General features: G+C 41.0%; 1 protein-coding gene across 1 annotated transcript in view; it reads right to left on the bottom strand.

The window, feature by feature from the left end:
• The window catches only part of Wdr7 (WD repeat domain 7), a 301,023-nt gene extending 284,747 nt beyond the window's left edge, over window positions 1–16,276 (bottom strand). The window contains 4 exon segments of the mRNA XM_028857247.2: window positions 411–489; window positions 3,435–3,541; window positions 3,937–4,108; window positions 15,673–16,276. Of these exon segments, the coding sequence (XP_028713080.1) occupies window positions 411–489; window positions 3,435–3,541; window positions 3,937–4,095 (345 nt within the window). The 5' untranslated portion in view covers window positions 4,096–4,108; window positions 15,673–16,276.
• Between the last annotated feature and the right edge of the window lie 494 nt (window positions 16,277–16,770).

The following is a 16,770-nucleotide window of genomic DNA, read 5'->3' as shown; positions in this document are numbered from 1 at the left end:
AAATTAACTCATAATTCTTGTCTATGCTTAGTCACGTGGCTTGGTACCTTTTCTACCTTGACATCTTGCTTCTTCTGTGTCTGGCTGGTGACTCCTGACTCAGGTTCCACTTCCCAGAATTCTCCTCATCTGCTCGACCCACCTATACTTCCTGCCTGGCTACTGGCCAATCAGTGTTTTATTAAACCAGTGTACAAGCAGGTTCATCTCACCCTTCTCCATTGGTCTCCTCAACATCACACCTCTTCCCATCTCTCCCATAGTCTGAGGAGTACTTATCATATATATTTCTTCTATTACCTCTCCCCACCATTTTTCATATAAACATACATTTTTGATGCTTTCAACTATGTTTTAATGATGCACCTATAATAAACTGTGTAGCCTCAGCTAAGAAAATTGATACAAACCTGTATGCCAGTGTGGGTGCAGGCTAATTTTGTAAATTCAATACATCTGCCATCATTCACGTCCCAGAGGCACATCTCTCTACAAAACAAAACAATAGCTTACTCAGAATCTGATAGACAAAAGTAACCTTGTCACAGTGGCTTAGAGTTGTGCTTCTGTTGAAACTAATATATTACAGGAAGGAAAGCAGCTTATATTCATTATTGCTATTGATCACATTTTCCATTCCTCTCACTCACTATCTAACCTCATTTCCAACCTGTCAACGCCCCACTTCCGTCTCCATCCTTCTCATAGTAGAAATATATTCCTGAGTCTTCACTGGTTGCTAGAGTCTTGTGAGTAGCTCTGGGCAGACCGTATGTGAAGCTCTCCAGAATGTTCCAACTCCTTCACAGAGGTTCCTGATAGCGGCTGCTTCAACTAGCAGTTGTTCCCTCATCCTGAAGCTCAACCTTAGGGTGCTACGCAACCGAAGAGATAACGCTGTAATCTAAACCACTACCCTGTGTTATCAGCGTACCTTGTACATGCAGCACCGTAGAACACAAATCAGCTAAAGCCAACAGAATCCCAAACGTTAACACATCACTACAGTTCTTATAATAAAAACCAAAAAAATCCTTACATTTCAAACTAACAATACACTGAAAATTAGAAATACCACTATGCCTTGTTTTTTAAAAAATAAGGTTTATTTAACAGAAAATATTAATAAAGTGTAGTGATATTTACTGGAGTTTTTCATTTTGATATTGTTTTGTTACATCTCAAATGATATAAAAATATCTGTGTTGTTTAGTGGTTGGTTTTTGAGACAGAGTCTTGCTACATAGCCTTGGCTAGCCTGGAATTTACTATGTATTAGAGGTCATGCTGGCCTCTAACTTACAGCAATTCTCCTGCCTCTTCTCCTGGAGTGCTGGGACTACAAGTATGCCAGGCATATATCACCATGCCTTGCTGAAACAATTTTCAATCAACATTCACCTTAAACAAGTGTTCTTACTTGATGTTATCTCTTCCTATTCCAAAAGATCAGATAAAGTTAAATTCCAACCCAAAAATTATAGAGGAGAAAAAGATGTTTTATATAAATTTCTACAAGTTCTCCAACTTGTTTCAAAAAAAAAATCCAAAAATGTTTTTGAAGTTCTTCCCACTCTGGGCCCCACAGACACTGTTCTACGGCCTGCCTCTCCAGCACAAGGCCCATTCTGAGACAGGGCAGAACTAGCTTCAGCAGCACATGAGCACACAGCATCACAACAGCAAAGACTCGGCAGAGCTCTGCCGCCCTACTAGTGACAGCCTGGTATCACCTGAGTCTTTTAAAAGCCCCAAAGCTGCCTACTGATTCAATAAAAATGACATGAAAACGAATGGCCATGCTTTTACTTTTATTATATTCTGAGTTTCTCAAAATCAAAGAAAAGCAATAAAGTATTATAGAAAATCAGTTGTAAAAATATATATCCTTAAAACTATAATTCAGGCTGCAGAGATGGTTCAGCGGTTAAGAGCACTGGTTACTCTTCCAGAGGTCCTGAGTTCAATTCCCAGCAACCGCATGATGGCTCACAACCATCTGTAATGAGATCTGGTGCCCTCTTCTGTCCTGTGGGCACACATGCAGACAGAACACTGTATACATAATAAATAAATAAATCTTAAAAAAATAAAGAAATAAAACTATAATTCAAGCCAGGTATGGTGGCACATGCTGCTGTAGAAAAATCCTCTTGAACACTGTAAAGACTTGTCACTCCAGTTGATTTAATAAAATGCTGATTAGCCAGTGGCCAGGAAGTATAGGCGGGGTGACCAAACTAAGGATGATGGGAGAAGAAAGGCAGGGTCAGGAATCACCAGCCAGACACAGAGGGAGCAGGAGATGAATGTGCCAGGCTACTAAAGGTACCACCACATGGCAAAGCATAAATAGAAATATGGGTTAATTTAAATTTAAGAGTTAGCTAGTAACAAGCCTGAGCTATTGGTCAAGCATTTATAATTCATATTCAGCCTCTGAGTCGGTTATTTGGAACAGGGCAGTCAGGACAGGAAACATCTGTTTACAACACGCCTTTAGTCCCAGCACTCAGGAGGCAGAAGCAAATGGATCTCTGTGAGTTCGAGGCCAGCCTGGTCTAAAACATGAGTTCCAGGACAGCTAGGGCTACACAGAGAAATCTTGTCTGGAAAAAAAACAAACAAGAAAAAAACCAAACATAACAAAAACCCTGTAATTCAAACATCCTCCTTCAGCTTTAGACAGTACAAGAAAAGACTGCAAATACAAGAAAAGAAAACTCTCCCTAAGCTGGTGCTGGTTATAAAGTACAAAAATATAAAAGCCACATGGCAATCTATAAACACAATTTTAAGACTTATTTTTTACCTATGTGTTTATATGTGGTGTGCCATCTGCATATGGGTGCCCAAGAGGCCAGAAGAGGCTGTTGGAGCCCCTGTAGTTGAACTTAAAGGTGGTTGTGAGTTGCCTGACATGGGTTCTATGAACTAAATTAGGTCCTCTGGAAGAATAATAAGTGCTGTTTAACTCTGAGTCATCTCTCTGGCCCCTATAAGCACAATTTTAAGTGACAAATAAATACTACATCCTTTTATTGAGACAGGGTCTCACTGAGCAGCCCTGGCTAGCCTAGAGCTTTCTGTGTATATCAGGCTGGACACTAACTCATACAGATCTACCTGACTCTGCCTCCTAAATGATAGGATTAAAGTTGTATACCACCACATGCACCCCCCAAAAAATTTAAAGACATAACAATTTAGGGGGAAAAGGAGAAGTCTGGCCAAAAAACAGAAAATAAAAAAACGGAATATTGCAGGGCAGTAGTGGTGCATGCCTTTAATCCCAACAGTTGGGAGGCAAAGGCAAGCAAATCTCTGAGTTCAAGGCCAACCTGGTCTACAGAGAGAGTTCCAGGACATCCAGGGGTACACAGAGAAACCCTGTCTTGCAAAACCAAACAAACAAAACAACTGTGACAACTTACCCATTTGCAGACGCGCTCACAGTGTACTGTTTGTCCCCAGATGCACAAGCTTTTGACAAACAAGTGATCGATGCTGTGTGACCAAATAGCAGTGCTCGGGGATTAACCTAGAAAAGCAAAAATAGGCTGCTATAAATAACAAATTAAAAGTTAACCGTGGGGCTGGAGAGATGGTGCAGTGATCAAAAGCATGGGCCATCCTTTCAGACGACCTGAGTCCGGCTCACAACCAAACACCTGTAACTCCAGGTTCTGGTCTCTGGGAGCATCCAACAGCCTGAGCACATATACAGAGTCACACATAGACACAGAAGTCAGTAAGTTTTTAAAAGTTAACCTTCAATTAGTAATCATGTTAAGTACTCAATATCAATATAAAGACACAGACTGAAAAAAAATAATGCCCAAAATACTGAAAAGTAAGCACAAACAGTGAACTGTGCAATGTTGTAGTAATTATTGACTTACATCTAAGATGTAGAACAAACATTCAAATACTCACTTCTAAGTCTGCTGAAAGATCCCAGAGACATATCTGTCCATCATGGCAGCCAGTTACAATTGTGCCACCATCATCTGTTAACAGTATTGATGAAATACAATGAGTAGGTGCTTTGCGGCCCCAAAGAACAATGGGCAAAACTAGACTGTTTCCTGCCATTGCGTTTTCAAACCTGAAAAATGCAATAAGAATAATGTCAGATAGCACATTCCTTCTGAAACACTTGCCTATATTATGAAGTCAACTTGTATAATTTGAAAATAATTATACTTCCCAAATATCAAATTTAGCCACTTAAAATCTTCTCAAAGAAAAATGGCTAATTTATCACATTCACTCCCAAATTAAGGGCTAAAAATATGGGCAAAGGTATTTACTGGGGGCATTCACAAGTTTTAAATGTTACTAATTAAAGCTTAATAATTTCAATACACATTTATTTATCACAAGTGTATAAAGCAACTTTAAGTGCACATTTTATTTCAAGTCCTAAAACAATCTTCCCAGGCCAGAAGACAAGAAAATGAGATTAAGCATTATCTGCTGAGGCAGAGAACTAGCAAGCCATGGTGTTCAAATCCAAGTCCTGACTTTCTGGTCCCAAGTCATCTTCTTCCACGAATAAAACAGTCAAACACAAAAATTGTACTCAGAAAATGCAGTACAAACCACCAGACGGTGGTTGGTGGTGATGGTGGTGGTGGTGGTGGTGCACGCCTTTAATCCCAGCGCTTGGGAGGCAGAGGCAGGCAGATGGATCCCTGAGTTTGAGACCAGCCTGCTCTACAGAGCGAGTTCCAGGACAGCCAGGACTACACAAAGAAACCCTGCCTCCAAAAACTAAAGGAAAGGAAGGAAGGAAGGAAGGAAGGAAGGAGGGAGGAGGAGGGAGGGAGGGAGGAGAGGGAGGGAGGGAGGAGAGAGGAGAGAGAGAGAGGGAGGGAGGGAGGGAGGGAGGAAGGAAGGAAAGAAGGAGGGAGGGAAGAAGGGAGGGGGGAAATTGAGTACACAAAAGACTATGGATAAAGACTGTAAAGAACTTCCGAAGATCTGAGACTCCTAAGCAATGTGTAGGCATAAATATAAACACATTTCATCTCAGTCAGTGCTGGCATTCCATAAGGTAGTACTATGGTACTCTTTTCACATAAACACTGAGGCAGAGACTCAGGAAACCACAAGTGAGAGACCCCAGATCAGCCCTGACTCGAGAATCTAGGTCTTCCTCACTCTCTGCCACGAGGAGTAAGGGCGTTCTCAAACCTCAATGTGTTTCCAAAGTAGTATAAAATACTAACCCTCTCCCAAAACAAGAAAACAAAAAGGTCTATTTCACTGTGTGGTAAACACTGAATGAGTATATTGCTTAATGAGAAGCCCATTTAACCACATTTACTCCAAAGGTCAAATGGGTCTTTGTTGAGGTGAAACCTAGAGGAAAATAATTTCCTTTAAACGATTGCATCCAAATTGAAGTATGTTTCTGGTGAGTAGATTTACATTAGAAATGACAAGTAAACAGTGTACACTCAGGTATACCTCTTGTAGGAGAGCATGGACATAAGAAATCATTGTTTCATATAACCACATTAAAATTTATTTGGTAAACCTCTTAACTGTTGTAACTGTGTGGCTAAAGACCTAAATAAATATGAGTTCAGCACAGTTAGAATGACAGAATAAAATAATCAAAGAGAACTCCACACACAAGAGAACTCTGCTAGATCTAGGAGTCACCTATAGCCTAACAGATAATCAATCAAAAGAAATTATCTAAAAAGAAAATTCCTACCATAAACAACCTATATAATATTTTTTGTTTTTATTGCAATGTATAACTTTCACTAGTCTGCTTCTCCAAAACACCTTTTCTTGTTACAAATAAAAGACATACATTTAAGGAAAAAACTCAAAAGACACTTCTTATTAATAAAGTCTGTTTGCATCTTATCAGTTTAACAAGCTATCATGAGATTACAATTATTTCCACACTCCTATAAGATACTAGCAAGAAAAACCAAACTCTGAACTGATTTTCATAAATTCAGAACAGTGTGTTCCTGGAAGCATGGCATTCTCAACAAAGACTTTCTGGAGCAGAATATTTGGAAGGAGTTCATTTTTCCATGGTAACAACATTCACTTTAAATCATATCACCAAAGAAGATTTCTCCCAAGCAAACAACCAAGCTGAAAGCACTGACCACACCTGAGCATCTCTGAAAAGAACACCATCCCTCTAGATACTTTAGGACCGACTCAGACTGAACCTAAGTTAAAGGCAACAAAAACAGACCTCGGTCTATGGAACAGATGGTAGGAAGTACCTCATAACATTTCTAAACCCTTAAGTCTAATAAAATGGCCGGGCGGTGGTGGTGGCGGCGCACACTGCAAAGCTACACAGAGAAATCCTGTCTCGAAAAAACCAAACCAAAAAAAAGAAAGTCTAATAAATGAAATTTTAGAAAAGAAGTACTAATGAAATAAAGGACAATATGGCTTACAGCACTAAATCACATCAAATTCACTTCTATGAATACACCTATGTGTATATAACTGATTTGAAGTGTGAAATGAACAAATTGGCCCAGATTTAACTGGATTTAATCATCAGATCACAAGATTAGGAACAGATTTAATCATCAGACCACAAGAGTCTAAATCCGAACTCCTTTCCACTGATGAACAAGACACCGAATATCACTGGGTATTATTTTAAATGGAAAATGAGACCATATAAGTTCAGGGTGTATTGTTCTCCGTCAATCACCAGCATTCAACTAGCCAATTTATTTACCTTAATCTGGGATTTAGGCTCCGAGACTATGGGAAATAAATTTCTGTTGTAAGTCACATAGTCTGTGGCATTTTCTTATGTACATCCAAGGACACGAAAAGACCTGTGTGTAATCCTTTAGTTCCAGGGCAGCAGCATTTTTTCATAGTAACTTTACCCTCTTGCAACCTTCAGCATCAAGGTGCACAAACATAAATGCAAGCAAAAATGCACAAACACATTCTTTCTAAATGAGGTGTAAGAATGCTAATTTCTTATACTGTTCTTGTAACTTTCAAATGCAAAACAAGATGTATCTTGATCTTAGGACAATGGGTTTTCACAAAGTCACCAATAACTTCTCAGTTGGTTGGATTTTGTTTGTTTGTTTGTTTTGTTTTGTTTTGTTTACTCTTTGCTCTTTGGGGGCCTGCCATCCAGCTTCTAAATAAATACACGGAGACTTATTCATGCTTATGAATGTCTGGCCTTAGCTTGACTTGTTTCTAGCCAGCTTTTCTAACTTAAATTAACCCATTTCTCTTCCTCTACATTTTGCTTCTGGGCTTCTTATCTTTCTTTATTCTACATGTCTTTCTTTCCTTCTTGCTCCATAGAGGGCTGTGTGGCTGGCTCCTGGAATCCTCCTTTCTTTCTCCTTTTCTCACTCCTTCCCTCTCGCTCTCCTCTTTCTTATTTATTCTCTGTCTGGCAGCCCGCCTATCCCTCTCCTACCTAGCTATTGGCCATCCAGCTTGTTATTAAACCAATCAGGTGTTTTAGACAAGCAAAGTAACACAGCTTTACAGAGTTAAACAAATGCAACATAAATGAATGTAACTCATCTTAAGAAAAAATTCCATCCACAAGAGGCAATGTACTTTTTGTGCACCAGGTAGGACTCCTGTTACTCATAGACAAAACAAACTCAAATTCTGTCATGAGAATGGGCATGTGTGAACTAGGGTACACACCACCTACTGCTCTACCAATGGTGAATACAGAAAGCAGGAACTAAACACCTAAGAGCTAAATGCACTTGCCAGAGCAATGATGAAAAAAGACAAGTTTGCAAAGGTTTACCTGGATTCTCAGAGAGCATTCCTACATCACTTGTCAAAAGAGTGTGTCCAAGTCAAGATCACTGTATTGTGTCAGCAACAAAATGGTCATTAAGATTATGAATTTTTGTGCCAGGCATGGTGGCACATGCCTAAAATCCTAGCACTGAAGAAGCAGGAGCAGAAGGATCTCTGTGAGTTCGAGGTCAGCCTGGTTATCACAGTGAATTCCAGGACAAACAAAGCTACACAGTGAAACCACCTCAAGAAAACACTAAAAAAAAAAATTTTTTAAAAAACATAAAATATAAATAAATAAAATAATGAGTTTTCTTTATGATTCCTGTGCCCTTACTACCAGTTTATTAAAGACTTGGAGGAACTGAAGGAGACAATTAAGAGAGCTAGGTCAGAAAATGCAGTGAAGAAATCCAGTACTCAATGGCTCCCTTAACTAAGCACTTTTGGAATTAAGGAGCTTTGGAGAACACAACCTTCTCACAGCACACAGCTGACAAGACCATCCTTTCCTATTTGGATGGCAAGAAAAAATACTCTCAATGAACTTGACACTTTAGGATTGGTATGGTAAAAGAAGTTCCAGTATTCAAAAGAGAGGGGGGGGATGGAAAGATGGCTTAGCAGTTAAGAGCACTGACTGTTCTTCCAGAGAACCTGGGTTTGATTCCCAGCACCCACATGGCAGCTCACAACTGTCTGTAACTCCAAGATCTGACACCCTCACATTGGGATACATGCATACAAAACACCAATGCACATAAAATAAAAATAAATTTTAAAAAAGAGTATAAGAAATGAACAGATGGTAACACAGCAATACACTTATTTCTTAGTACTGAAACAGCCCTACATATATGAGTTCTAAGTTTTGAAGAACTGCATGGCTATCTTTTCAGAAATAAATCACAATTTTAAAAGGCATTCACAGATTTTGAGGCACATTCAGCATGTTTTTAATGTCTGCCCATGCTCTATTTATCACCCATCTGCATCAACTTAAGCAGTTACTGATTTGCCAAAAGCAAAACATGCCCTCCAGCTCTTATTCTCCAGCAGGAACAGACTCCATTTGGTAGAAGGAACTTGTTTTTCTGCCTTACCTCTCACCTCCCTGCACCTCTAGTCATTTCTATTATTTCTCTCCTATTATCATCAACCTCTAAATTGAGCCCTGAAACTTTACCATATATAAACTAAACTGCCCAGAAGAAGAAACAACCAAGGGAGAGGTCAGAATGTCTCAACATTCAGGAGATAAGTAACATACATTGTGTGAGTGGGAAGGAATGAGAGTCACCTTGGCTGGAAAAGCAGCAGCTCTCCCATTGGCTGGCTCTAAACTCTGAGGATATATGTAACCTAAGTTACAGCATTCATATTTATATTACCTTTCTCCTTAGAGACCATAGACAAGTGTTCTGCTTAGCTATAAACTGCTCTTGACTAGGCCACAAATGATCTTCTAAGCTAAGCAAAGCTTGAATCTTGTTCTTTATCTTAACTAATCTACCAGCAGCATTTGACATAGTTCATACAGCCTCCTTGAAATACTTCTTTACCTGATCTCCACATTTGCATACTCTCATGACTTTTATTCTAATTTTCCTACCCTAGTTCCCATTCTTCCTCCTTAAATATGTGTGTACATGTGTGTGTGCATAAGTATGTATGTATATATACATCTGTATGTATGTATAAAATCTAGCCCTTGCCTGGAGGTAAAGGTGCAACAAAGTGACCCTGGATCATGGTGCTGTAAGTGGCAAGTGGTGCTCATGGGACTCATTCTGCTGATGGTTTGTAAAGTGACAGAGAAATATGAATGGATGACAACAGAGAATAGTGTATGGAACCGTGGGAATCAGCGATCAGGAAGCTTTGGGAGATTTTGTTTATTGTATTCTGTCTGAAGATGGGCCAACATTTAAAAAGCAAGATGAATTACAGTGCTTTAAAGAGTGTGAAGGCCACAGTGAACTCTACAATCCTGTCAGGGGAGGTAACTGAAGTCAATGAGGCACTCTGCAGAAAACCCGGGGCTCATCTACAAATTCTGTTATGAAGATGGTTGGGTGATCATGACTCTGAGCAACCCTTCAGAACTGAAATGAACTAATGAGTGATGAAATGTATGAGAAATATGTGAAACTCACTCATAAGGAATGGCAGAGAGAGAGAGAGAGAGAGAGAGAGAGAGAGAGAGAGAGAGAGAACACAAATAATACAGTGTGACATAACTGGCCTCCACATGGCTATCTTACATTAGTGCTGTATAAAAGACTTGAAATTGCTTATAGCAATAACAATGGAAAAGAAATAATTCTCAATAGTGCTATTAAAGACATCCCCCAACTTCCTAATGTATGCAGATAAACACAATGTGCATTGCATCTTTTTATATACCCTAGCCTAGGTATTTAGACTAGGAGCTAAAATCTGGTGTTTAGAATTCATGAGATTATCTATGTTAAAAAGTGGTTAAAAGCTGGGTGTTGTAGTGCACCAGCCTTTAATTTAATTCCAGCACTCAGCAGGCAGATCTCTGTGAGTTCAAGGCCAACCTAGTTTACATAGCAAGTTCCAGGCCGGCCAAGATACATGGTGAACCCCTACTTCTCTTGGTTAGGGTTTCTATTGCTGTGATAAAACACCATGACCATAAACAACATTCATAGGAAAGGGTTGATTTCACTTGCCTTTCCATATCACAGTCTTATCACCAAAGAAGTCAGAGCAGGAACCTGGAGGCAGGAACTGATGCAGAGGCCATAAAGAAATGCTGCTTATGAGCTTGCTCCTCTTGGCTTGCTCAGCCTGCTTTCTTATCACACCTAGGACCACCAGCCCAGAGGTGGCACCACCACAGTGAGACGGGTCCTCCCACATCAACCATCAGTCAAGAAAATGCACCACAGGCCAATCTGGTGGGGGCATTTTGTCAACTGATGTTCCTTCTTCCCAACTGATGTAGCTTGTGTCAAGTGAACATAAAAATAGCCAGCACACTACCAGGAAAAAGTGGTTATAAGAAACCCATATTTCAGGATAAGAATGTAAGTCTCACCTAGTATTGTGAGACTATATATAACACATTTATAGCCATGCATAGACTTTGGTGAAAAAAAAAACCTAATGTATCTTCTCATTGGAAAGCCCTGGGAGCACAGAACATACAGTGTCAGATGAAGGGCAGTACTGTCTTAATTTTAACATGTGCTGCACTGGCTGCTGCTGTTTCTACAAAGTCAAGCATGGCTCTGCCATACAGTGGAAAACAAATCTACACAATGATCATTCCCCCGCTTAGCTGAGGGCTGTCTTCTGAAATACTAACTCCTATGTTTCTGAAATTTAACCCCTAACATTCTCCCCTGAAGTCACTCCTTGCACAGTTTCCCCACATCAGGTGACTAACAATCTCCTGAAACTCCAACCCCTGAGATCAGCTGCCCTCTTCTGGCCTCCACCCTCATACACGTGGCATTCCCTCACACACACATTTACATAAATAAAAGTAATAAAAGTAAGCTGGGTGTAGTAACACCAGCAATTAATCATAACACTCAGGAGGTGGAAGTCAGCCTGTTCCACATAGAGTTTCAGACCAGATAGGACTTCAAGTGAGACCCTGTCTCAGTAATAATAAATCTTAAAAGACAGAGAAAGAGACAGCATGGCATCAGAGAGGGTACAAAAGAATAAACTACAGAAACAAGATCCAGTGTTGGAATAAATATCAGAACATAACATACAGTAAGTGTGGCACTATTATTAGGGAAAGGAGAATGATCCTGAGAAAGCTGGCATACTATATGGAAAAGAAACTGGATCACTTGTAACATACAAAAGAGCATAGTGTGGATATCTTGAGGATCTATACATTTAAAAGAAAACTATGAAATGAGTAATAGATAACACAAGGGATTAACTGTGATATATTTGGGGGGGGGACTTCAGAAACAAAACCTAATGTAAACTAAATGTAGGGGAAAGTCTATTATATTGAAATTTAAAGTGTCTGTTCAGGACGTGCATTATAGAAAAGGTTACTAACAAATGGCACATTGGAAAGAAATATATTTGTAATGTTTACAGGACTAGTGTCTAGGAAACATTGGTCATGTTCATATGAACAAGTTCAGATCAACAACAAAGATCTGTGCTATGACCTGGATACAGACGGAGTAGGTCCACCAGGGGTGAATGGTGAAATGTAATCCCCACTGTAAGGCAGTGGAAACTAATCCATGCTATTTAGAGGGGAGGCCTCTGGGAAATGATTATGATTGGATAATGTCCTCAGAATGGAGCTCGTTAATTAAACATGGGTAATTTTATAAAAGCAGAGAGGCCAGAAGACACACAGCACACACACACACATGTGCACATACCTGTGCATTTTCTATCTCTGGCTACAGGATGCAAGTGCTGCCTCAACACCAGCTAAGAAGGCTGTTATCACAAAAGCCCCTCAAAGTTGGACCTCCAGGACTCTGAGCAAAAACAACCCAGTTCACATTAAGAAAAACAATCTGTGGTATTGTGTTATTGGCAACAGACTAAGACAGAAACTGCAAAGTAAAAATGGGTAAGTAGATAAATAGCAATTTTACAAAAAGAAAAACCAAGAGAGATAAAAATGCTTATCAGAAAATGCTCAATTTCAGGGCTGGGGATATAGCTGGCAGAGCACTTGCCTAGCATTTGTGAGACCCTGGGTTCAATCGCAGCACCACCAAAAAAAAAAAAAAAAATTAAAGCTCAAATTCATTGTAAATTGATATTTTACTTTATATTTAATTGTCTGGAAAAGGAGATGGGGTTACTGAGTACCACTAAGCACCAATGCAGGGATAGGATATGGGAACCCAAGAATTAACTTGCAGGAGTATAGACCTCCCAGTGTAGCCTTCAACAACAATCTGGCAGAGCTCCAATAAATTTATCAGGAAATGTGTCTTTTACATGTCTCACAGATATCTCAAAGATATTTGTGTTACAATAATCTCTACAGTGTTAGGAAAATTAAGATACTATGGATAGCCACAAATGAAGCAGATAGATCAACCAAAGAAAATGTACATTCTAAAATACCATAGGGTAGAAGGCTAGAGAGACAGATCAAAGTTTAAGAACACTTGCTGCTCTTCCAACAACCTGAGTTCAGTTCACAGCAACTGCAACTTCAGCTCCAGGGAGATCCAATACCCACCCCTGGCCTCAACAGGCTTGCACACATATGGCATATAGTCACGCAAATAAAAATAAATCTTGGTGGGGGCACTTTACGAGACAGAGTTTCTCTGTGCAGCCCTGGCTGTCCTGAAACTGGCTTTGTAGGCCAGGCTGGCCTTGAACCCAAAAATCCACCTGCCTCTGCCTCCCAAGTGCTGAGATTAAAGGCACACACCACCACTACCCAGTAAAAATAAAACTTTTTAAAGTAAAATAAAGTAGTTGTCAAAAGTTAGAAGAGCCAGGCGGTGGTAGTGCATGCCTTTAATCCCAGCACTCGGAAGGCAGAGCCAGGTGGATCTCTGTGAGTTCAACGCCAGCCTGGACTACCAAGTGAGTTCCAGGAAAGGCACAAAGCTACACAGAGAAACCCTGTCTCGAAAAAAAAAAAAAAAAAAAAAAAAGTTAGAAGAAATTGTCAACTTATGAAAACAAAAAAGATACAATACCATAAGCTCTGGGAATTAAAAACTCAGGCACTCAAAACAATACACATTTAGTAACACAGACAAAAGGAAATACCTCACATACATTAGATTGGTTGCCACTGGGTGAATGAGCAAGAAAATAGGGGTAACCATTGGAATAATAGGATAGAATATGAACTAGAATATTGAACCACCCCAGTGATGAATACTGAACTCAGTCATCTCTACCTGAGCTTCAAAACAAACTTTAAAGGTTCATCTTTTAACAGACAGCACACTACTGCACTCAAGGCCATCCTACTCCTTCTCTTGAGGTAGGTACCTTGAGGTTTTGAGATAGGCACAGAAATAGCTCACTCCTTTTTTTAAGACAGGGTCTCTCTATGTAGTCTGGGCTGTCCTGGAACTCAGGCTGGCCTCAAACTCGGAGATCCACCAGCCTCTACCCCTCTCTCTAGAATGCTAACGGGGTGAGCCACCACCCTGCCTAGTTCACTACTTTTAAAGTACTTAATGCTGAATTCTTACATGGAAAAACTGCATTCATATACAAAAAAAGAAGTCTAGACTATAAAGTTTCATATACCAAATTTTAAGTCCCCACAGGTAGGTAGGTCTCTGATTCATTCAGTCACCCAAATCTTTTGTCCTTCTAGGAAAGTAGAGTTCTGGAGAATATTTAAATAGAAATTTTGACAAGTTAACTTCTCTACCATAATTTTAATTAACATTTGACAATAAAGCATTCCTTTGTAGTAATGCTGGTTTGTTCTCTCAACTTGAAGCACCGGAGATCTACTGTTTTGGATAAAAATCAAAGTAGTTTTTCATTATTTATAATAAAGACAATTTAAATGCACAATTTTCATTTGGGATCTGCCACCTCCACACTGTCATAGATAGGGTTGCTTATAAAGTGAAGGGCTGAAACAAACTAGAAATTTTATGCAACAAAATACCAACAACTCGATTTCTTTCATATAACATTTGATTGTTGTAATCTTCTGAAGAAAGATCTTAGAAATACAGATCATGGAGAGGAATCCTAGCCTGGTCTGGTGGTGCATGCCTTTAATCCCAGCACTCAGGAGTAGATCTCAGGCCGATCTTTGAGAGTTTGAGGCCAGCCTGTACTACAGTGAGCTCTAGGACAGCCAAAGCTATACAAGAAGAGACCTCCTCTCAAAAAAGCAAAAATAAATAAATAAAAATTTAAAAATAAAGAACAAAGAAAAGAAAAGCTGGGCGGTAGTGACACAGGCCTTTTATCCCAGCACTTGGGAGGCAGAAGCAGGCTGATCTCGGTAAAGTCAAGGCCAACCTGGTCAAGGACCCAGGACAAACCCTGTCTCAAAAAATAAAAATAAAAAGAAGATGGGGAGGGAAGATGAGGAGGAGGAGGAAGAGGAGGAGGAAGAGAAAGAGGAAAGGAAGAAATATTACAAGGAAAGGAATGTATAACTGGTAAGTACTACAGTCAGCCGCATGAAAACTTAGGCATGTAACCTGTGATGCACCTGAACCTGCAAGAATTTCAGAATATAAGAACCAGGGAATTCTGCATAGGACTTAAGGTGCAGACATTGAAGGTGGATCAAAAACAATATAATTTTAAAATCAAAGGCAGGGTAACTCTGGCTGTAAGCAGAGCTTCATAATGCCAGGATCCACCAGAAAGAAAAACAGCAGACATCCTGTCAGAGCCAAGTCCCTAAAAGAGAGCAGGCAAGTGGTAGCTCAAAGATGAACCTCTAACAGACATGGTTGTCCCCAGCCAGTAATGCCAGCTAAAGGGTAGTACCAGCAGTGAAAGGTAGATCCGAACATTTGGGCCCCAAAGCAAGAACGCTGCCCCCCCGAAACATGACCAATAAATACCCACAATCATCACTAGTCACCCGAACCAGTTTAAAGTATCCCCTGGGGGCAAAGCAGTCCACCTCAAGACTAGGGCCACCCTCACAAGCAGTAAATGTCACCAGGCTAGCCCCCCACCCCAGCCCCCCAAGGAGACCCTGATGGGTCCTAACGCTCTTGAGAAAAAGGCTCCTGGAGGTGACCTGAAGCACCAAACAGAGCAGCCAAGCAGAACAATCTAACAGATGGCTCAGTCCCCAGCCAAGGAGGTCTCGGGACCCTTGACCTTTGGCCCTTGCCCTCCAAGGCTGAGTTCTAGAGCGAGGCTGTCACCCAAAGGCTCCAAATCTCCTACCTGTCAAAGCTTCACCTCAGGCGGTAATCATGTCTGAAGAAGATGCTGTGGGCGCCCCCGCAAAGGCAAAGGCCGTGCGCACCCGAGGAGGACCCAGGCCACCCGCAAGTCCGGGTGGGCGAACCCGGGGAAACCGCACGCCCCGGCGGCCGCCCTCACCCTGCCCGGGTTACAAGGTGCCACCGCCGTTGCTGCTGCGGTAAATCAGCTGACACCGGCCTCAATTGCCGTAAATCAGCTGGCACCGGCCTCAACGGCCGTGACGTGCGCGGTAACTGTCGCAAAAGCGAGGCGGGGTGCAAACGGCTGACGGTTTCTGAGCACGCCCAGCCGAGGCAGGCGTGGTCTGGTTACTATGGCGACTGGAGCCCGCTACCAGCGCGGCTCCGCCATGTTGGTTACTGCACGTCTGGTCTAAGGTCCCTTCTTGCTCTCAAATCCCTTGTAGGGTGACGGAATAGCATACGAGGATGGAGCGGTCAGTCTAGGAAATCGGGGGTCCCCTGGACCCGGGTGGCGGAGGTTTACGTTTCTCCCCCAAGTCTGGGTTCAGGCGGCTGGACATAGTTACTGATCTTTCTGGTCAGAAGGGCAGGCATCTCAGGAAGCACCTCCAGAAGCACGCGCGGGCGCGCGCACACGCACACACACGCGCACACACACACACCTACGCGCGCGCGTGTGCACAAACACACACACACACACACATTCACACGCGCACTCCTGCCCTGGGAAAACATCCAGGTCTTCTTAACTAAACGCTGTGATGACTCTAGCCAGTCCACCAAGCTTACCTCTTATTTCTCTTTCCCTCACATCTCCATCATTTGTTGTCAGTTATTTGTTCATCTTTGACTGAGGTAAGATAAAATATCAAAGTTGTTTTGATTTGCATTTCCTTAATTACTAAGGACAATGAACATTTTTTGTGATGTTTCTTCGCCGTGTTTTTTTTTTTTTTTTTTTTTTTTTTTTTTTTTTTCCAAGTACATTACAGAAGGTGGCTGCTACTGCTTATGAGGAAGCATTGGTATGCCACTCAGGATACTGTTGCTTCTCCTATGTTTCTGGAGTGACGATGTCCAGACTTGAACTAAA

Source organism: Peromyscus leucopus, chromosome 19, assembly GCF_004664715.2.
Source record: "Peromyscus leucopus breed LL Stock chromosome 19, UCI_PerLeu_2.1, whole genome shotgun sequence".
Lineage (NCBI taxonomy): Eukaryota > Metazoa > Chordata > Mammalia > Rodentia > Cricetidae > Peromyscus > Peromyscus leucopus.
The sequence above is the reverse complement of the archived record's forward strand: the minus strand, read 5'-3'. Positions and strand labels throughout refer to the sequence as shown.